At 39.6% G+C, this 19,821-nt stretch overlaps 1 protein-coding gene across 2 annotated transcripts in view; it reads left to right on the top strand.

Moving 5' to 3' along the window:
• The first annotated feature begins 1,099 nt into the window (after positions 1-1,099).
• COL28A1 (collagen type XXVIII alpha 1 chain) overlaps positions 1,100-19,821 on the top strand; it is a 182,395-nt gene continuing 163,673 nt past the window's right edge. For both annotated transcript variants that reach the window (XM_042248398.2, XM_027968477.3), the window contains exons 1-7: positions 1,100-1,249; positions 4,727-4,884; positions 5,706-6,262; positions 12,686-12,706; positions 14,325-14,381; positions 16,794-16,847; positions 18,843-18,884. In XM_042248398.2, the coding sequence (XP_042104332.1) occupies positions 4,764-4,884; positions 5,706-6,262; positions 12,686-12,706; positions 14,325-14,381; positions 16,794-16,847; positions 18,843-18,884 (852 nt within the window). In that variant the 5' untranslated portion in view covers positions 1,100-1,249; positions 4,727-4,763. The remainder of the gene's footprint in view (positions 1,250-4,726; positions 4,885-5,705; positions 6,263-12,685; positions 12,707-14,324; positions 14,382-16,793; positions 16,848-18,842; positions 18,885-19,821) is intronic.

Here is a 19,821-nt window from a genome sequence, read left to right as displayed (position 1 = left end):
GGGTCGAGCGGCTTCTTGGCAATATGTTTTGCAGTGACAAATATTGATTTATTAATAATATAGGCTGTAACCACAGGTAGAAAATAGGACAAAAGGAGAATGGAATGACTACAGTAATCATCTTTCCTGGACAGAGACCTCAGAATATTGACCTTGTCATGTAACTCTCCTCGTCATGTTACAGTTTAACAGAATCTTGATAAATAATCAAATTCCCTCCTTCACTTCATAAGTAGGAAACTGAGGTCCCCATGTGAGAGACAGAACCAGGACTAAATTCTATATAATAGTCTATATATTTGATTATGAAACTTTTAAAAAATCACAAATGTAGAAAGACTAGAATCACAAATTTTTATGCTCATCACCTATCTTCAATAATTATCAACCCATTGCCTCTGTTGAAAAGCCAGATTTCCATCTGAGTCTGGGTTGGGAAGATCCCCTGGACAAAGAAATGGAAACTCACTGCAGTATTCTTGCCTGGGAAATCCCATGGACAGAGGAGCTTGGCGGGCTACAGTCCATGGGGTCACAAACATTTGGGACAACTTAATGACTAAACATCAACAACAAGACCTTATTTTCTTTGGAATCCTAACTCTATAATTATAGTCACTAAAATCCCCCTGCAACGCAGGAGATGCAGGTTTGACCCCTGGATTGGGAAGATCCCCTGGAGAAGTAAGTGGGAACCCACTTCAGTGCTCTTGCCTGGAAATCCCATGGACAGAGGAGCATGGTGGGCTACAGTCCACGGGGTCACAATGAGTCAGACACGATTGACATGACTTAGCATGCACACTCAAGCTGGTATGATTTATCCTCCTTCACAGAGCTCTTCAGCAACAGTATCTTACCGAGCAACTCCCGGGCAAAGGACCAGAAAGAGGACATGGCCTGACAGACAAAGGCAGGCTGTCAATAAATGTCTAAACTGTAGAAAATCTGCCCAGGTTATTTTCACAACAGCCTGGAAAACACAGACTTATTATGAAAGGCACTGCTCCTTTAAATTACTCACTGATCCCACCCAGATCTTGCACCCTGGCTAAGTGCCTAGCCACTCTTGCTTTAATTTAGTCTAAAAAACATGAGTAAAGAATTACAAAAGATCTAAAGGGAAAGACAATTCTTATTTCCCACCGAACAGAACAATATCAAATAGTCAGCTCCATCCTCAGCAATGGTCCTTGCTGTTGGCACTTGCTTAACCAGTCTCTAATTCCTGGTTGATAAACTTTATAAGGTAAGACATGACTGTTTTGTTTTAATCACTCGAAACGAGTTCAGACATCTAAGAACTGTGGAAGACTAAACAGTTAACGTATTTTTTATGTGAAGAAAGCTTATCAGATTTTTTTATCCTTTGTTATTACTTTAATTATATTATCAGGGAAATAATAATTGTTAACATGTAGAAAAATGTAAATTTTAAAGCTATTTTAAAATTGATTTTTAATTTATAGCCTACTGTGTAGCATTGTTATACTGTTAATATCTTTTGGGACATCTTTTTCTTAATTTGGACACGTTTTTATAATTCAGTCGTCATTGCAGAATGCTTTATAACATGGTAAGTTTAGCGATTTGGATAAAGTATCCGATCACTTTATCTTCATGGCAAAACAAATGAGATGCAAACATTGTGAATAAAATTAGTAAACTTTGCTGAAAGATAATGTTATTTCCAAAAAGTCATAAAATATAAGTTCTCTTGGGTTTATTGATCCTGATATTTACCCCAAATAAATTTCACACAAAAAAGCCAAAACTATGGCATTTGATTAAAGGTAACAGTTGTTTCTGCATTTATGAAATGCAAACTGTAGTAAGCACAGAGGTTTATATTTCCTTTATTTAACTAATGACTCTTTTCCCCTGAAACCTATTTTGCTTGTATATAACATCTAAATGAAAGAAAGGTGGGAAGTATTAAAAACCGAGGCAAAATAAAGCATGACAAAAGGGATCCAAAATGAGTGGGCTCTTAAGATATTAAACTAATAAGAGATTTCAGGATGATAGCAGAACTGAGAAACTAGAGAAAGTGTAAGGGTGTCCTCTGGCTAATATCGGAAAGAAACAGCATGACTTTGGTTTCAGAGAACTAGATAAAAAATGTTAGAACAAATAGTAGTAAAGTATGAGATATTGTGATTATTGCTAACGAATCAGGTGTGTTAGGGAACATTATATATATAAGGCTTCAGTTATGAATTCATAATTACACGTCAACAAACTGTCTGAGCAAGTGCCTAGTGTAGGGGAAAGATATCTATTTAAAGCCAGCATTTCCGAAGCCCAAAATGAGGCCTGCAAATAAGAGAAATAGTGGTTTTCATCTCAGGATCCTGCATGGGAATCTCCTTCTTTAGGTTTTTGAAGAGCTGTCTTGATCTATAAGCTACAAGCTTGTAAAATCTCTCTTGTTCTCAATGAAATTAAATTTTCAGTCTCTTGTTTCCAGAACTTCTGAGAACTTCTTTAAGTACAAGGGTCAACAAAAGAAAGAAGTCATATGTGATACCAGGGACATGATGTTATACATCTTCCCCCTCTGAAAATTTAACAGCAGCTGCGTTTTGCTACACAGCTTTGAATGTGAAAATGTGAAAGTGTTAGTCGCTCAGTCATGTCTGACTCTGCGATCCCATGGACTGTAGCTCACCAGGCTCCGCTGTCTGTGGGATTCTCCGGGCAAGAATGCAGACGTGGGTAGCCATTCTCTTCTCCAGGTGATCTTCCCGATGCACGGATTGAACCGGGGTCTCCTGCATTGCAGGCAGATTCTTTACCATTTGAGCTGCCAGGGAAGTCCCTTTTAATACCTGCTACTGCCAAGTCACTTCAGTCGTGTCCGACTCTGTGCAACTCCATAAAAGGCAGCCCACCAGGCTCCCCCGTCCCTGGGATTCTCCAGGCAAGAACACTGGAGTGGGTTGCCATTTCCTTCTCCAATGCATGAAAGTGAAAAGTGAAAGTGAAGTCGCTGAGTCGTATCCAACTCTTAGCGACTCCATGGACTGCAGCCTTCCAGGCTCCTCTGTCCATAGGATTTTCCAGGCAAGAGTACTGGAGTGGGGTGCCATTAGTACCTAGTTGTCTCCAAATCTTAGCATACCGGGTCTGAAGAGCAGTTAACATTTAGTCAATTGCATTTGAGGCAAATGCCAAGAGATATGGGGCTTCCCTGGTGGCTCAGACAGTACAGAATCTGCCTGCAATACAGGACACATGATTTTGACCCCTGGGTTAGGAAGATCCCCTGGAGAAGGGAATGTCGACCCACTCCAATATTCTTGCCTGGAGAATTCCATGGGCAGAGGAGCCTGGTGGGCTACAGTCCATGAGGTCACAAAGAGCTGGACATGACTGAGCGACTCAGCACACACAGCACACACACTTGGTCATACTGATACAAAGTCAGCTTAGGAAGCTTCCTGCTAATCGAGGCTATTTGAGAAGCAGACTATGGCATGGAGCTCTCCACTGATTCATCCCCAGTCCGATAGCTTTGCTTCTCACTGGGGCTTCTCCATCTGGCATGTATGAAGAAATCAGTCTCCCATCTCATTCCTTACTGCCTTAGCATGTATTTCTGACTCCCCCCCCCCCCAACACCCCCACCCCGTTGAGAGTCTGGAAAAAATCATGCTCATGGTTTCCCAGATTATCATTCCCTGAAGGCAAGGTGCCAAAGAAGGAAAGCATGATTCTTTTCCCAGAACTTCTAAAGTCTATACACTTCAAGCTGGCAAGCATTTCCAAACCATGCAAAAGATGGGGTTCAAAATAAGCTTTCTTACTTCCATTCTCAGGTACATTGAGCTAGCCACATGTGAGTCTTCTTTTGCCAGGGAAGTCTGTGGCTTTTAAAGGCATTTGGTACATAGCTGGGCTTACTGAGCACTGAAAATTGCTGAGGATTTAAATACAGGATCATATTTTAATCTACCCAGGAAAATAGTTTTACAGGGCCTTTCAGAGGGGATTGCTTCCTGATTTCAAGTCCTATATCTGTCCACTAGTTCTTCCAGCTAACACTTGGCAAATTTGTTTCCCTTTTTTTTTTTTTTTTTCGCTCTTATACTCTTTTGACTGACTGGATATGCAGCTGTAGGACAGCTTGAAACTCCAGCGGAGATGAAGTTAACAAAGTAAATGTAGAAAATGGGGTTCTGTGGAAACAGAAGGGCAATTCAATTTTTGACGACCTCCGAACTCACTGAAATCGTGCATGTAATATTAAGACTGAAATCGTGGTGGCTCTCTGCAACCCTGCAAAAATATTGGCATGGTCGGGAGTTATGATGAAAATGGGTAAAACAACCTTGCAGCAATCTGATACTACCTTGGAGAATGTGGATATGTCAAACAGACCCTGTGATTGAAACACAGTCATCATATAGAGTGGGACTGAAATGTTTTTAAATAGCTCTCCCTATAATAAAGCTGCTCCCCATAATATAATGGGAAATTCAGACTACTTGGATGTAATTCTTTGAATATACAAAAATATTCATTGCTAGAAATTTGGTTGTGTCGCCATGGTTTATTTCGATTAGAAACTTTAAAAATCTCCATGTGGATAATTCTCCATAAATACGAACGAAAAACCCTTTTCTCTTTCCACATGCTAGCTTTCAATTTTACGGGCTTGAAATTAAAAATAGCAAACTCTATATCTTATTAAAGTATTTATAACTGATTTTTTAAATTAAAGGTGCTACACGGCGGATGAATTTTCACCATCTATCATAATGTGGAACAAACATTTTGTCCTCTGTCTCCTGCTTTTGCCAGCTTTTATGAGTCAAACGATATATGGACAAAGAAAGAAAGGCTCAAAGGCCAATTTACTTGCAAGGAAAAATCTCCAGGGTAAAAAAAATGTTTTATCTTTGTTAGTTTTAGTTTCTTAAAACCCTAATATGAATTTTTCCAAATAGCACTTGGTATAAACACCAAACCACATATTTATGTATATGTGTGATATTCTATTTTGATATGATCATAAGGCACCTTACATACTTACAGAGCATACTTCTATGGGTACTTACAGAGCATACTTGAATGGGCACAACAGAGAATGCCACTCGCATAGATAAAGAAACTGAGCCCCAGAAGGCGAAGTGGCATGCTTGAGGCTGCAGGCAAATTAACTGGCAAGTCACAGAGCTAGGATTCAACCTTCAGTTCTATTAGGTTTCTTTGTCCCTCAGCACTGCTGCAATGCGATGCGTCCAGTCATTTTCTCCCTTGATTTAAAAAATATCAAAAAAAAAAAAAAATTTGTACCCAAACAAGATGAGGCCTCACCAATATGTTACACAATCTGACAGTGAGGCAGAGTATTATTTACTTCTAGACAACCTTGCCTAGTGTTTGTTGAATTTTTAACTACCATGTACTTTCTTTTCCTCTCACTTTAAGTAAGTTTTACCCTGGGAAGATGCTCAGAATATATGGTATTTTCTTTGCTTTTGATTTGCATTATTTTAGAAGAGGAAAAGAATTTGAAGACTTGGAAAAAGATTTAGTTATTTACTATGTCAGCCCAATCTCTAAGGTGCCTCTCTTTTTCACTTCCTTCTCCTCTTGGAAATCAGCTATTCAGACCACATGCCTCAGGGCTTTCTTTATGCAAAGCTGTTTTACAAGTGGTGACAAGGACGCTGCCTAACCTATTTCCTCTATTTCAGACTCCATGTGCTTCATAGATCTTGTCTTTATCGTGGACAGCTCTGAAAGTTCCAAAATTTTTCTCTTTGACAAACAAAAAGATTTTGTGGGTAGCTTGAGTGACAAGATATTTCAGTTGACCCCAGTTGGCTCCTTGAAATATGACATCAAATTGGCAGCCCTTCAGTTCAGCAGCTCTGTCCAAACTGATCCACCTTTTTCCTCCTGGAAGGATCTACAGACTTTTAAACAGAGGGTTAAGTCTATGAATTTCATTGGGCAAGGTACTTTCTCTTATTACGCCATTGCCAATGCAACGAGGCTACTTAAGAGAGAAGGGCGTAAGGATGGCGTGAAAGTGGCTGTGCTAATGACTGATGGCATTGACCATCCAAAGAATCCAGATGTTCAAAGTATTTCTGAAGATGCCAGAACTGCAGGAATATTATTTATCACCATTGGACTTTCTACTGTAGTCAACGAAACCAAACTGCGCTTGATATCTGGGGATTTACCCAGTGTACCCATCCTCCTGTTGAATGATTCAACCCTTGTCGACAAAATTCAGGATCGCCTGGTAGGTACCTAATGTGTTGATTTTATATATATTTCTTATTATAATGCTGATAATTTGTTCACAAATTCTGAAAGGATAATAGGTCAAAAAGATGAAAGGGAAAAAAATCTACCTTTGAAATGGAAAGAAGAATCTTTCTGATGTGTCTCTATATTCTTGACAGTTTGCACCACGTAAACTGGGGAGGTACCAGGCTAATTTTCTGTAAATGCATTCCTAACTTTTCTATCAGCCGATGCTGAAGATTTTGGAAGGATTCACTTCCCGTCATCCATCTGGGACTCCTGTTTGTGCATCGTGGGCTCAGGGAACACTGCTGACTTGCATTCGACTTGTGGTCAAATTGCAATCTGCCATATTTGTCTTAAGTTCTTTTTTTCCTGTTCCACTTGTGCAGATATTTTTTGACCCTTTGTCTCACCATTTGCCATATTATGCTCAAGTGCTTCCATTTTGAAAATTTATCTCCTTGCTTCTTAGGTGTTAACAAGGTCATCTAATTTTAAGTCACAATTGGCGGTATCACTGCGTTTCTTTATTGGTTGTAAGAACCCTTCCTCGATGCTAGGGAAAACATAAGCCAAAGCAATCAAAACAAAATTCCTCTTCACCACATTTCTCAAGGAGGAACTCCTGGAGATGAGGCCATTGCTTTGTTAAGAGTCAAAAATTAATTTTCTTAAAAATGCTGATTTAAAAAAAATTCTTGATAGGAGGGCTAGGCTCATGCGTCCTTTAGGTCCTGAGTACTTCATATGGCTCTTTGCTATCGGTTGAAAAAACCTCAGGCCCTCTTTCAGAGATTGTCTTGCTCCTTTTGTCCCTTCTCTCAATTCTTTTTCCCAACATTACTTTGATTTTGTTACTCTCAGGTGCTTTTAGCACGAGAAGCTGAGTTTTTCGTGCCTAAATCACAGTGATTATGTCTTGAGTGCTGTGTATTAGGCATTGCTCTGAGTGCTTTATAGATTTTATTTTATTCAATGTTTACAACAACCTTATGATGTAGGTACTTTTATTATCTCCATTTTATAGTTGAAAATTTAAGGCCAGGCAAAGACCCCAGAGTCTGCGTGCTTGACCCTTTAAAGTTACACTGGGAGAGAAGAGAGTAATTTTTTTTTAAGGTTTTCTCAAGCAAAAATTCCTTGAAACAGTTAAGAAACATCCCTCCTCCAAAATCTACTGCTGTTTTTGGCCTTTTGAAACTCGGGCATTAAGGGAAGACGAGGGGGCAGTTCTGCCTAGACCTCGGACTATGGGCTCAGTCCCAGGTACCTGGGGTGAATGCTTACGTGAGCATCTCTTCTGCAGGAAAATGAACGTGCAGGGGGGTCAGGCTAACTGCCTAGCCCTGCCTCCACCTAATTTGAGTCCTCACCACTGAATGGGACAGAAGTTCCCAGCATGTGCAGGAAAGAACCCTGGGGTTGTGATAATGAGTCACCTGCTGCTGCCTGGGGAAGACCCAGGACAGGCAGCTCCTTGTTTGGCCAGCTGTGACAGCTCAGGAGGTTCCTACTCCCTCCAGACATGCCCTGGCTAAGAACTCCTGCCCAGCTGAGAGCGCAGGCTCTTGGCAGTACATCCTAAGCCAAACTGTTTCTGGGGAAACCGAAAAATGACCAGCCATCCTAACGACTCTGCTCTTCCGTAGCATCCTCTGGTTTCGGCTTGTTTGTTCAGATGGAAGCTCTGAGAACAAGCCATTTCTTAGAAGGAGGTGCTGCTTTCCAAACAAATTGCAGGATCCAAACAGCTCATGGGGGTTTTTAAAGAGATATATACTAAGTATCAATGTTTCAAATGGCCACTGTCTAGGAAGCAAAACTGGACTTTTGCTCAGACTATTCGAAAAAGTCCTTACCTAATCTGTTTCTATTACATCTGTAGTTCAATTTTTTAAACTTTATATTTTGAAATAATCATGAACTTGACTTAAAAAAATGTTACTTATATATTAAGTGCAAAACTTCATCTACTTTAAGTGCAAAATTCCGTGAGTTTTTCTAGATGTATTCGCCCATGAAACCACCAACACAAATAGGATACGGAACGTTTCCATCATCTCTAAAAGTTTCCTTATGCCTCTGCAATACATGCATCCCTTGTTCCTGGGGTACTACTGACCTGACTTGTCAACCCAAATTAGTGTCCATCTTCTAGAATCTTATATAAACAAGCTCACATCATGTGTCAGGTTCATACTCCCAGTGTAATGATTCTGAAATTCATCTGGGTGGTTTTTTGTATTGTCAGTTTATTCTTTCCATTGCAGAGTAGACTTTAGCTGAATTTATGGGCAGGAGTATACACAGTGAATAGATTTTGCAGGAGCCCAGACAAATCAAGGAATCACTGCATGTTCCTTGGCGCCTCTATCAGGGAGTACCATGTAAGAACCCCTGAAAACAATGGTTCTAAATTACCCAAGAGAGACCTGATGACTCCAAGAAGAAAATATTCATGTTTCTGTTTTATTATGATTTACAGAACAGTACTGAACCCTAGAGAAACACATTCAAACCAACCTTCTGGATATATTACTTGGTTCTTTAAAACAGCATGAGGGAGTATGTGGATATTAAAAAAATTGTTTATTACCTCTGACATTAAACTTTTAAAAAAGTCTTTATGGGAATAACAGTTGTAACAAATTGGTCTCTTTATTTGGAGAGTACTAAGAAAAACATTAATTTAGTGCATCTTCTCCCTCACAGAGCAAGAAGGGATCAACTTCAGCATTTCTGTATCATCTTTAGAATCCTAGGCTTCACTGATTTATTAGGATGGTCCACTTCCTGGTTTTCCAAGGCCTCCTCTGTTTAGAGCCTTATTTCTGTTCTCCGAGATTTGATAATGGCTCTTCTTCTGCTATATCAAGTTGCAAATATTACTTTTGCTGTGGGATTTGTAATCATTGCCTACTAAGTTCTGTATTCTCACCCCACTTGCTGTCATGCTGGTAACTTTGGCAGCTTCCTCACATTTCCTCTGTTCCCTTCTGAGAGCATTGACCTCATGGTCACTCACAAAATTGGCAATTCCAGTCTAGATTTCTTTTTCCCCAAGTATCTACCATCATAAAACTCTGACTCTGTTAGTAAAATGCCCCTCCTTCTTGCTCGGATGAGGTCCTTTCTCTATTTATACTATTTCATTTAAAGCACAGTATCCACCTAGACTTTCACTGAACACGCCCTTCCCTCTGGCTTTGACCACGTTTTCCCAACTGTTCTCCACATGGCCTGCCTCTCTGCTTAAGCAAAATGCCTTACTACTCTCCAAGCCTCCAGCTCTGTCCACTTTTTAAAAATGTCCCTCCTCAGTGCTTCCTTTGTCTGATTGCCCACATTGGTCTTTATGCCTTTTATCCTTATCAACTTTGACATATAGAACAACATTCCACTAATGAGTTGGTCCTTTGCATTCCTTTATTCAAAATCATCCAGAAGGCCAACCATTTCCAAACAACCATCCTATTCCTCTTTCTCTGCCCGCCAAGTCTAGGCTCTCCTTCCCACGCAGCTTGCTGTGCGGTATTCTCTATCACTGGGGTTTATGGACTACAAGTGTCCTTAGGCAATGCAGCTTTGTTCTTGCTTGAAACAGTCTTATTTATTGTGCGGTTTGGATCCATTTTTGTTTCCACGGAAATATAAATTCAAGCAAACAGAAAAGCCAGTGGGTTCCAAAAATAATTCGTTGCATTGTTATGGCTTTTAAGGCTCATGGCACATACATTTAAAGGTAATGTGGCAAAACAGAAATTGAATTTTCAAAGGAAAAGCTAAAAAAGTGTAAAATTACACATCTGCCGCACTAACGGCTAAATTCATGAGTTGAAAATCTATAAGGACATTGCTTAGTATAAAAAGGTGATAAAGGGACACAACTTTGAATTTTTCTTTATTTCAGTAGCTATTTTACAATCTGACTGGAATTATTACTTGCTTTACTGCCTCTCTTTCAGAATTCTTTTCCTTCTCTTCCTCTCAGAGAAAACCAAGTTTCTGGTGTATATTTTCAATATTTTCACAATTTGGATCCTGTTCTAGGCATTCATCTTCAACCAACTTTTTAGGAAATTTATCTGTTAAAATATATAAATTCAATACATTGATTTTCCATTATTGATGGATATTTTATTTCAAATTTTTCACTATTAAAAAACAATGAGTGCTGAACTATATAAGAATTTCTCTAGGGTGTGTCTGGAAAGTATGTCAGGATCACAGGTGGAAGCCAGGACTTGTCCTGGGCAGCCTAGAGATAAAGTATATAAATTTCAACTTTTTAGGCACAGCCAAATATTCTGGAGAGGGTAATGCTGTTTTACACTAAAATTGTCAGTTTAGCTGAGTTTCCATTGTCCACATCACCTACTAGTTCTGAAAGACACAAGTATCCCATCTGCTTTTAGCCTGGGTTTACTTTGCCTAGTAATTTAAAATCACTGGGGTAGGGCAAGAGAACAAGAGCATAGTTGAGATGCTGATTTTGGTAGATACGGAATGTGGCCAGAGTTGGACCGCTCCCGAGACCACGGGGTCAAGCGTCTTAGTTTTACAGGCATGGAAAATGAACTGCAGGGATTATATGACTTGCCCACGGTCAGGGGCCTAGACAATGGTGGAAACAGGATGAAAATCCTAGATGACACTTAATTCCTAGTCTAAATTTTTCTCTGATTAAATCACCAGAACTACTTAAAGCATGTTGCTATATCTTCTCTAAACAATTCATCTGTATCAAAACAAACATAGAGTAAAAACAAAACTAAAAGGATGCAGAGTCTTCTGTAAGGGTACAGCTCTGACTTATCTTTAGCTTCCTCATTACATTCTTTATTTTTAACAACTTACAACAAATATTCTAATGCTTTTTGCTTCCATTTTCTATTTTATCATGTGTGATCTACCCCTCAGATTCAGTCATAAGGCGTTAATTTGACACATAAATTCTACCTTCAGAGAGTAATAATTCTATCTGCAAACATAGCTTGTGTCCACTGACTCAGACATGATCTTCAGTATACTTTTCGGGTAATAATACCCCGCTGAACTGGAGTGGAGTAGTGAGGCCTAAAGGTCTGACAAAAACCACGTTGCGAATTTCTCTAAACTTATGAATTGAAAGTAGTTTTGAAAAATATTCTGGCTAATTCAACTCTGTGTGGTTAAGTAGGAAATAGTGCTGAGCTTGGTCGGGTAGCTCAGCCCAAGAGTGTGACCTTGGGCAAGTCACAGCACTGTGTCTCAAATTTCTTTATGACAGAAGGAGCCACTGGACGACACTGACTTCTAAGGTTCATTAATAGTTCATGAAGTTATCACCCTAAAATTAATGTTCTAATGCTAAACAAGAAATGCACATCTGTATAGGGATAAAATAGCTTCCCTGATAGCTCAGATGGTAAAGAATCCACCTGCAATGCAGGACAACCCCATTCAACTCCTGGGTCGGGAAGATCCCTGGAGAAGGGATAGGCTACACACTCCAGTATTCTCAGTCTTCCCTCGTGGCTTAGATGTTAAAGAATCCTATCCGCTTGCAATGCGGGAGACCTGGATTCGATCCCTGGGTTGGGAAGATCCCCTGGAGGAGGGCATGGCAACCTACTCCAGTATTCTTACCTGGAGAAACCCCATGTACAGAGGAGCCTGGTGGGCTACAGTCCTTGGGGGTTGTAAGGAGTTGGACACGACTAAACGACTAAGCATAGCACAGCACATAGGGATAGAAAAATAGAGAAGAGAAAATACACAATTACATGCTGCTGCTGCTGCTGCTAAGTCGATCAGTCGTGTCCAACTCTGTGCAACCCCATAGACGACAGCCCACCAGGCTCCGCCGTCCCTGGGATTCTCCAGGCAAGAACATTGGAGTGGGTTGCCATTTCTTTCTCCAATGCATGAAAATGAAAAGTGAAAGTGAGGTCGCTCAGTCGTGTCTGACTCTTCTCGACCCCATGGACTGTAGCCTACCAGGCTTTTCCGTCGATGGGATATTCCAGGCAAGAGTACTGGAGTGGGATGCCATTGCCTTCTCCAACACAATTACATAAGTCTTTGTAAATAAAAGAAAGAAAATTCTCATTATGGCTGATTGAGCTTGTAGCCAAACTATGGAGATTTTAGAGCTGATAAAAAGGAACAAGAGAGAAAACATGGGATGCAATAGGATGAAGTTTCCAGAAAAAAATATTTTTAATGTTAGTATCTTTCATGTCTTCTATTAGTATATGGCTCAGAGTGCTCCTTGGGTGGTTGGCTGGGACTTTACTGCTTTTATAAGATTAAAAAGGCTGACTTGCTATTCTTCTTGGAAATTGCATATCCCATTGGGAATAATTAAGGCTAATAAGAAGCTGGAAGCAGAATCATGAATTGAGTTAATGTTTCATTCTTTTTTCCCTCCTAGGATATCTTATTTGAAAAGAAGGTAAGCACCACATGCTTTGATTACTATGAATTACTCTAAAACGCTCACATAATCAAATCAGCATTATCATTCACATTAGAAGGTAAGGTGTGACTAAATAAAAACCCTTACTTTTAAAAAATGAGCTGCTCTATTTTGAGGCAGCCACTTAATTTCTTTTATGTTGCCATATTCATTGCAGGTTGGAAATTTTAGAAAAAGTAGGAAATATTTAAATGATTTTAGAGAGTGGTTTTAGGAATCAGTGATAATGCACATGAAACAGTTTTGCTTCCTTTGATATTGCTTCCTTCATCCTAACTGGGTCTCAATACCCACTGCTCATGTGGGTCCTCCACTCTAGTATGCCTTGAGTTGGCCAGGATGAAGTAGTGTTCCTGGCTAATGGACAGGGCTCAGAGTCACCCCTGCTGCCTGATGACTGACTAAGCTCATTCTCCTCCCTGATGGTGCCCACCAGATCAATTGGTGAAGGAAGCTGGCCAATATTGGTTGGACAGTACTCAGCACAATTGATGACCATCAGCTTGCTGAGGACTGCTGTACTGGACGTATGTTTCTGGGTAGAGGGTTTAGAACATCTGAACTTCGTTCAAGAAATTGCTTCTTTAACATGAGGACACTTATAAGTAGTATCACATAAAATACTTCGGAGCCAACCAAAGCTTGTAGAGAACCATGCTTCACTGAATCATACATGGTCAGATACATCACTATTTTATGTGCCATTTAGAGAGATTTTTAAAAAGCTCTCTGCCACTTAAAATATGATACAGTGCCTTCTTGTGAGTCACAACTTTTAATTTTGTACTTGAGGCAAGAGTCCTTTTAGATATACTTAGATATAGATTTTTAAACCCTGTATCACTTTTGTGCATACTTAAGAGAGAAAATATAAGCAAACAAAATTGGTTATTTCTGCAACTTCTTTGCATTCAAAGTCGAAATCTTCTGAATCACTTTCTGTCTCAGAGTCATTGCTGCCCTGGCTTTTGCACACAATACCGGCCCCTGCGCCACACAAAGTATAGACGACACAGCATTTCTTCAAGTGCTCTGGTTGTGCCTTTGGAGTTTTCTTCCATCTCATTCTGGAAGAGTGGGAGGGCATGTGCAGAAAACACCCGTTTCATCCTGGTCAAGCCTGACTCATAGAATACTTCTTCTGATTTCAAAGATGTGAAAATAAGAAAAAAGATGCATTTCAGAATTGATAAACTATGGTTTAAATAAAAAAATTTCCTTTGTTGAGTAAAGCAGTATTTAATATTTGTATATTACTGAACCTGGATGTGTTATATAGAAGAAAAACAGCAGAAATTCCAAGTCCACCGAAAATGTTTGTTTTCTCGTTTTAACTGACAAGTAGATGTTATATTAATACACCCATTTTTAATGGAGGTCTATTTTATTTAACCATGCCAACATTTAATACTTTATTAGCTGGCTCATCCTAGCTCAGAGTTTTCTTAGAAGAATTTAACAGAGAGAGCAAAAGCTCCATAAATTTTCAAGGTAAAGTTTCTTCAAGGGAGTGCTCCATTTCGTTATATGTTGAATGAGATTTAATATGCTGTATTTCACTGTATGTTAACGTTGTGTTTCATTGTTGATTTAGTGTGAACGCAAGATTTGTGAATGTGAGAAGGGGGATCCCGGCGATCCAGGGCCTCCTGTGAGTATATTTCTGCTTTGAACTTAGGGTCAGCTCAGGAAGTCCTAGCCATGATACTCTATCCTGAAAACACTGGGCTACTTTGTGCTGTTGAAAAGCAAATTGCAGCAAAAACGGAAATGTTGTGTCTTTCTATTATTCCTAAAGGGATACATTCTGTCCTAAGAAATAAGCTTGGGATTTTACTGACCTGAACTGAGGGCAGATTTGCCTTAAAATCAGATGTTCTTCCCACAAAGGATATTTCAGCACCTCTTCTGATGCGACAATTTGAGCCAGAGTTTCTCAATACTGAAGCAAAAATATAGAGAAAGGCTTCATATAGGTCCTTAGTGAGCTAGGCAAAGCTTCATCCTACTTCTAACTACAAGCAAGTGACTGCTCCAGAAGTTAACTGTGTCTTCACAGTTAACCAAGAGCAACCCCAAAAATGCCTAGTGGGGAGGAAGCTTCTTAGGGAGCTCTAGATGTTAGTGAATTGTGTGAAATGGAAGACACCACTTGGCAACTGGAGATAAATGGCAGGATTTGCTAACATGGTTCAGTACTTGAAATGATAATCCCCAAAGACATGCGCGCTTCCCTTATATTCTGCCCTAATACCTGGTAGGTGCCATGTCTATTCTGGGTAGGTGTTGGAAACGACATCACAATGACTGGAGATGCTAGATATTCCTCTAATACATGCTTTTAGACACGAGAGTGAAAAAGTTGGCTTAAAGCTCAACATTCAGAAAACAAAGATCATGGCATCTGGTCCCATCACTTCATGGCAAATAGATGGGGAAACAGTGGAAACAGTGTCAGACTTTGTTTTTTTGGGGGCTCCAAAATCGCTGCAGATGGTGACTGCAGCCATGAAATTAAAAGACGCTTACTCCTTGGAAGAAAAGTTATGACCAACCTAGATAGTACATTCAAAAGCTGAGACATTACTTTGCCGACTAAGGTCTGTCTATTCAAGGCTATGGTTTTTCCTGTGTTCATGTACGGATGTGAGAGTTGGACTGTGAAGAAGTCTGAGCGCCGAAGAATTGATGCTTTTGAACTGTGGTGTTGGAGAAGACTCTTGAGGGTCCCTTGGACTGCAAGGAGATCCAACCAGTCCATTCTGAAGGAGATACAGCCCTGGGATTTCTTTGGAGGGAATGATGCTGAAGCTGAAGCTCCAGTACTTTGGCCACCTCATGGGAAGAGTTGACTCATTGGAAAAGACTCTGATGCTGGGAGGGATTGGGGGCAGGAGGAGAAGGGGACGACCGAGGATGAGATGGCTGGATGGCATCACGGACTCGATGGACGTGAGTCTGAGTGACCTCCGGGAGATGGTGATGGACAGGGAGGCCTGGCGTGCTGTGATTCATGGGGTCGCAAAGAGTCAGACATGACTGAGAGACGGAACTGAACTGATGATGCTCCTTCAGTTTTTCATTTTCTTCTGTGATTTCAAACCTTAGCGGTCAAGAGCCCAGAGGAGACATTTCACAAAAATGCATGAATCATGGTTTTGAACTGATGCTTGCATTTGGGGGCAAGGAGGGAAATGTGCACAGCGAATTTCTTAGACTCGGACACATTTTCTTCTGAGTCTTGGGTCTAAAACCTATACGTTTTCAAATCATTCTACCAATCAAGGCATCAGAAAGAGAGAATGTTTGTCTTAATTTTTTTCTTCAAAATACACACTAGATACATCACATGAAAATGTGGCAGTCAGTAGAATCTGATTTTGGTCAGAGTAGAGGTTTAACTTCTTCCTATGCAGTCTTAGTTTATACTTGTTACACCAAGAAATGGGCAGGAAACGTTTGCTTGGGATATTCAATCATGTTTTAGAATAAACAGAAAACTTACGATTGCTAAGCTAATCTGACAATTTCAGTCACTCAATATTGTTAGAAGAGATTACTGTACCATGTTTTTATAGGGATAGCCATATGTGTACATGTGTGCATAGTCACTCAGCTGTGTCTGACTCTTTGGAACCCTCTAGACTGTGGCCTGTCAGTCCACAGTCATAGAACTATGTCATTTGGCATTTATTGAGTGTTCCCAAAACCGGTTCACAGAAGAGTGAGATTTTTGGTGATTTGAGAACAGGAAAATAAAATGCCTTTCTGGAACAAATCTGAAGGACTCTCTTATCCTATCTTTCGAAACCCTCCCTTGGATATCAGGGAGAGAGAGACATTATCTTTTTTAGAGCAAATCTAGAGAATCTGCCTGTTCAAGACTGCCATCTTCCTGGTGTGTAGTAAGGGAAAGCAGAGTTGAATCTTTGCTTGGTAGGCAATGTTTTGTTTTCATAATCATCTCTCATTTTATGGAATGAAGCTGATAAGAAATTACTGTAAGGTGTAGGAAACGAATAGAATGGCGGTTCCATATAATCTTTTTCCCCTTTGCCTTCAGGGTACACATGGAAACCCAGGTATCAAAGGTGAGCGAGGACCAAAAGGAAACACGGTAAATGACTAAACAGCTTTTCTTTAAAGCAATGTACTCCTTCTAGTTCTACTTAAAGAACAAAAATTAAGAAAACAAAGCATTGTACTTTATGCCAATGCCAAAAAAAATCTGATGATTCCTGTGAAGAATACAGGCTGTTTGCCTCCTGCATTATCTGTCTGGCTTGTATAAGCTTATATTTACAAATTCAGAGAAGCATATGGCCATTTCAGTCAATAGATTCAGGAAACCTAGGGAGCTGAATAAAGAGAAACTCATTCTTAAATAATGGTGGCCTAAACTCAGTACTACAACGTTTCATGAATCATTAATACATATTCCAAAACACACTGTGGTTGGCACTTGAGTTTTAAGAATTAAAACTCCTTTATGAATTCCTTAATTCTTTTCTTTGTGTGCCATCCAAAAAAGCAAATCTTTGATTTAAAAAATTATATCAAATTATATATCCCAGGAGACAGATTAACAAGTGTAACCATGTGAAAATTTAAAGAAAAATTGTATTCAATGAAAAACAATAATTAAAATAAAGAGGAAGACATATATGGAAATGTTTATGTAAAATACAATGGACATTGAGGTAATTGCTATAACGCATCCGTCTGATGTCCTAAGTCACTTCAGGTGTGTCTGACTCTTTGTGACCCTATGAACTGTAGCCTACCAGGCTCCTCTGTTCATGGGATTCTCCAGGCAAGAATACTGGAGTGGGTTGCCATTTCCTTCTCTAGGGGATCTTCCTGACCCAGGAATTGAACCCGTGTCTCTTAGTCTCCTGCATTGGCAGGAGGATTCTTTACCACAAGCATCACCTGGGAAGCCCTGCCATAATGCATAACAACTTTATAAAAATAGGTGAGAAATGAATAATTAAATGGTCAAAAGACACAAACAGTTTTCAAGAGAGGAAAAAACTCCAGTGAATAAAGAAATAGAAAAATGTCTAATTTCACTGGATAATGGATGAAATTTAAAGACTGACAATGAGGTGCCCTTTAATACTAATTATTCACATTTTAGAAACTTTGGACTCCAAGGCTCCTGGGGCGTTTTGGAGGGGGCGGTGGAGGGAAGTTCACATAGTTCATATCTAGTTCACACTGTTTTTTCTGTATTTTAAATTTTAAAAAGTTTCTTAAAGTAACTAACATAGCAATATTAAAACAATAATAACTAGCAATATGGTGGTGAAACTTTCTTTTTCATTGCAAGGGTAACTTGGCACAAACACAAACATTTTGGGAAGCAATTAGGCACTACATAAGAAGCATTCAAATATTCAAATTTTTAATCCCAATAACTCCATTCCTGAGAATAGGTTTAGGGAGTTAATGAAAAATATAAGTTAGAAGCATGAAAGCATTTTGCAAATTGCCTGCTTGCCAAAGAGAGGGAACGTAAAGTATTCTTGGGTGGCTTTACAACACACACAAAGTCACACTCACACCCCTACACTCACCCACTTTCTACGGATCTGAACTAATGCCATCACGTCTTCTTTTTGCTTTGTTAAATACCTGTTGTAAGTCTTTGTGACCATTTCATTTATTTGGCTTGTAATTGTGTGCCACATAATATATTTTCCTAAGTCTTGCTGAAATCAAGCAATCACTCTTAAGGACATTTTGGAAAACATTCCAAAGCCCCTTGGAGAAAAGCCAGAGTGGCTGGCTCTGAGAGAGGCCACAATGGTCTATTTGAGAACAACGGCCGTGTTGTTAAACTAGCACGCAAGTCTCGGCCTGAGCTGTGAAAACATACCTGTATTCTGCACCCTATACATCTGGCTTCACTTCAAAGGGCAAAGGCTATCTGAACTGCTGGCTTCGTCCTTAGACTGCATGGTGAGAATTGTCAGTCAGTGGTCAAGGTCAAAGATACTTTTCCCATCGGGTTGACCTATTAATCTGGGAATTCTGAGGAGTGCATTTTATTGAGCAATCACTTGCTCTGCAGGGCTGTGGAATTTTGACTGAATTTTTCTTGTCACAGGGTGATGCTCAAAAAGGGGAACCTGGAGAAAGAGGCCCAGGGGTATGTACTTGACTGAAATGCCTTCCTAAGAAAGTAATCCCAGGATGCTAAGATTCGGTAATGGATCATTTTGACCCCTGCAGTGCAAGTGCAAAAATGATTTATGTCTACCTGTGCTCTGGACGGCTCAGACAGGCAATCAGACAGATTATGATCTCAGAAGCTGAAATGTGAGGAGAAAATACTCTGTCCAAAAGGAGTGAGGACGCCCCTTGATGCTCAAGTTGAGATTTGTGAAAGGCTCAAGTGAGAAAAATATTTTGCTCTGCTTCTTGTGCTTTTTATAAAAAATAAAAAGATTAATTTAAAGATCTGGGGCGCCTAAGAATGACATCATCTCAACTATAGTTTTGTAAATCCAATTCTACAGGCAAAAGAAGAGATCATTCTGGTTGATTTACCATACCTAAAATTAGATGATGTCAGAGACTGAACGACTGAGAAATAATTGCAATACATTTCTTCTTTTGCATTTTCCTGGAGAACTGCAGTGGTGTAGCAAATAGCAGAGAGGTATACAGGAACTTAAAAGGAAGCTGTATTATGTTTCTCTCTCAGCTTATCCCCTTGGATGAAAAAGCCCAGGACTCAGACCCAGAGGCTTAAAAAACACTTCTCTTGGCGTTTGTAATCAATGTCATGGAAAATCTGATAGAAAGCTTGATAAGCTCAATGGAAATTCCTTCAGAAATTTGTGTTATTCATTCAGGAAAGACTTCATTTTAGGTATGTTCTATGTATAAAGCATACTGTTAGTGAAAATAAAATTAAGACAAAGTACTTATTTTCAGGAACATCCATTATCTCAGAGGAGAGCTAAAACAGCTATAATATGAGGCAGAATGTCAAAACAGTATAAAAATTTCATGCATCAAATATTATGTATAAAGGGCATTCAGAGAAGACTAGAGCTGTCAGAGTGGGTTCTATGGGATGA

Source organism: Ovis aries, chromosome 4, assembly GCF_016772045.2.
Source record: "Ovis aries strain OAR_USU_Benz2616 breed Rambouillet chromosome 4, ARS-UI_Ramb_v3.0, whole genome shotgun sequence".
Classification (NCBI taxonomy): Eukaryota; Metazoa; Chordata; class Mammalia; order Artiodactyla; family Bovidae; genus Ovis; species Ovis aries.
This window is presented reverse-complemented; position numbering and strand designations above follow the sequence as displayed.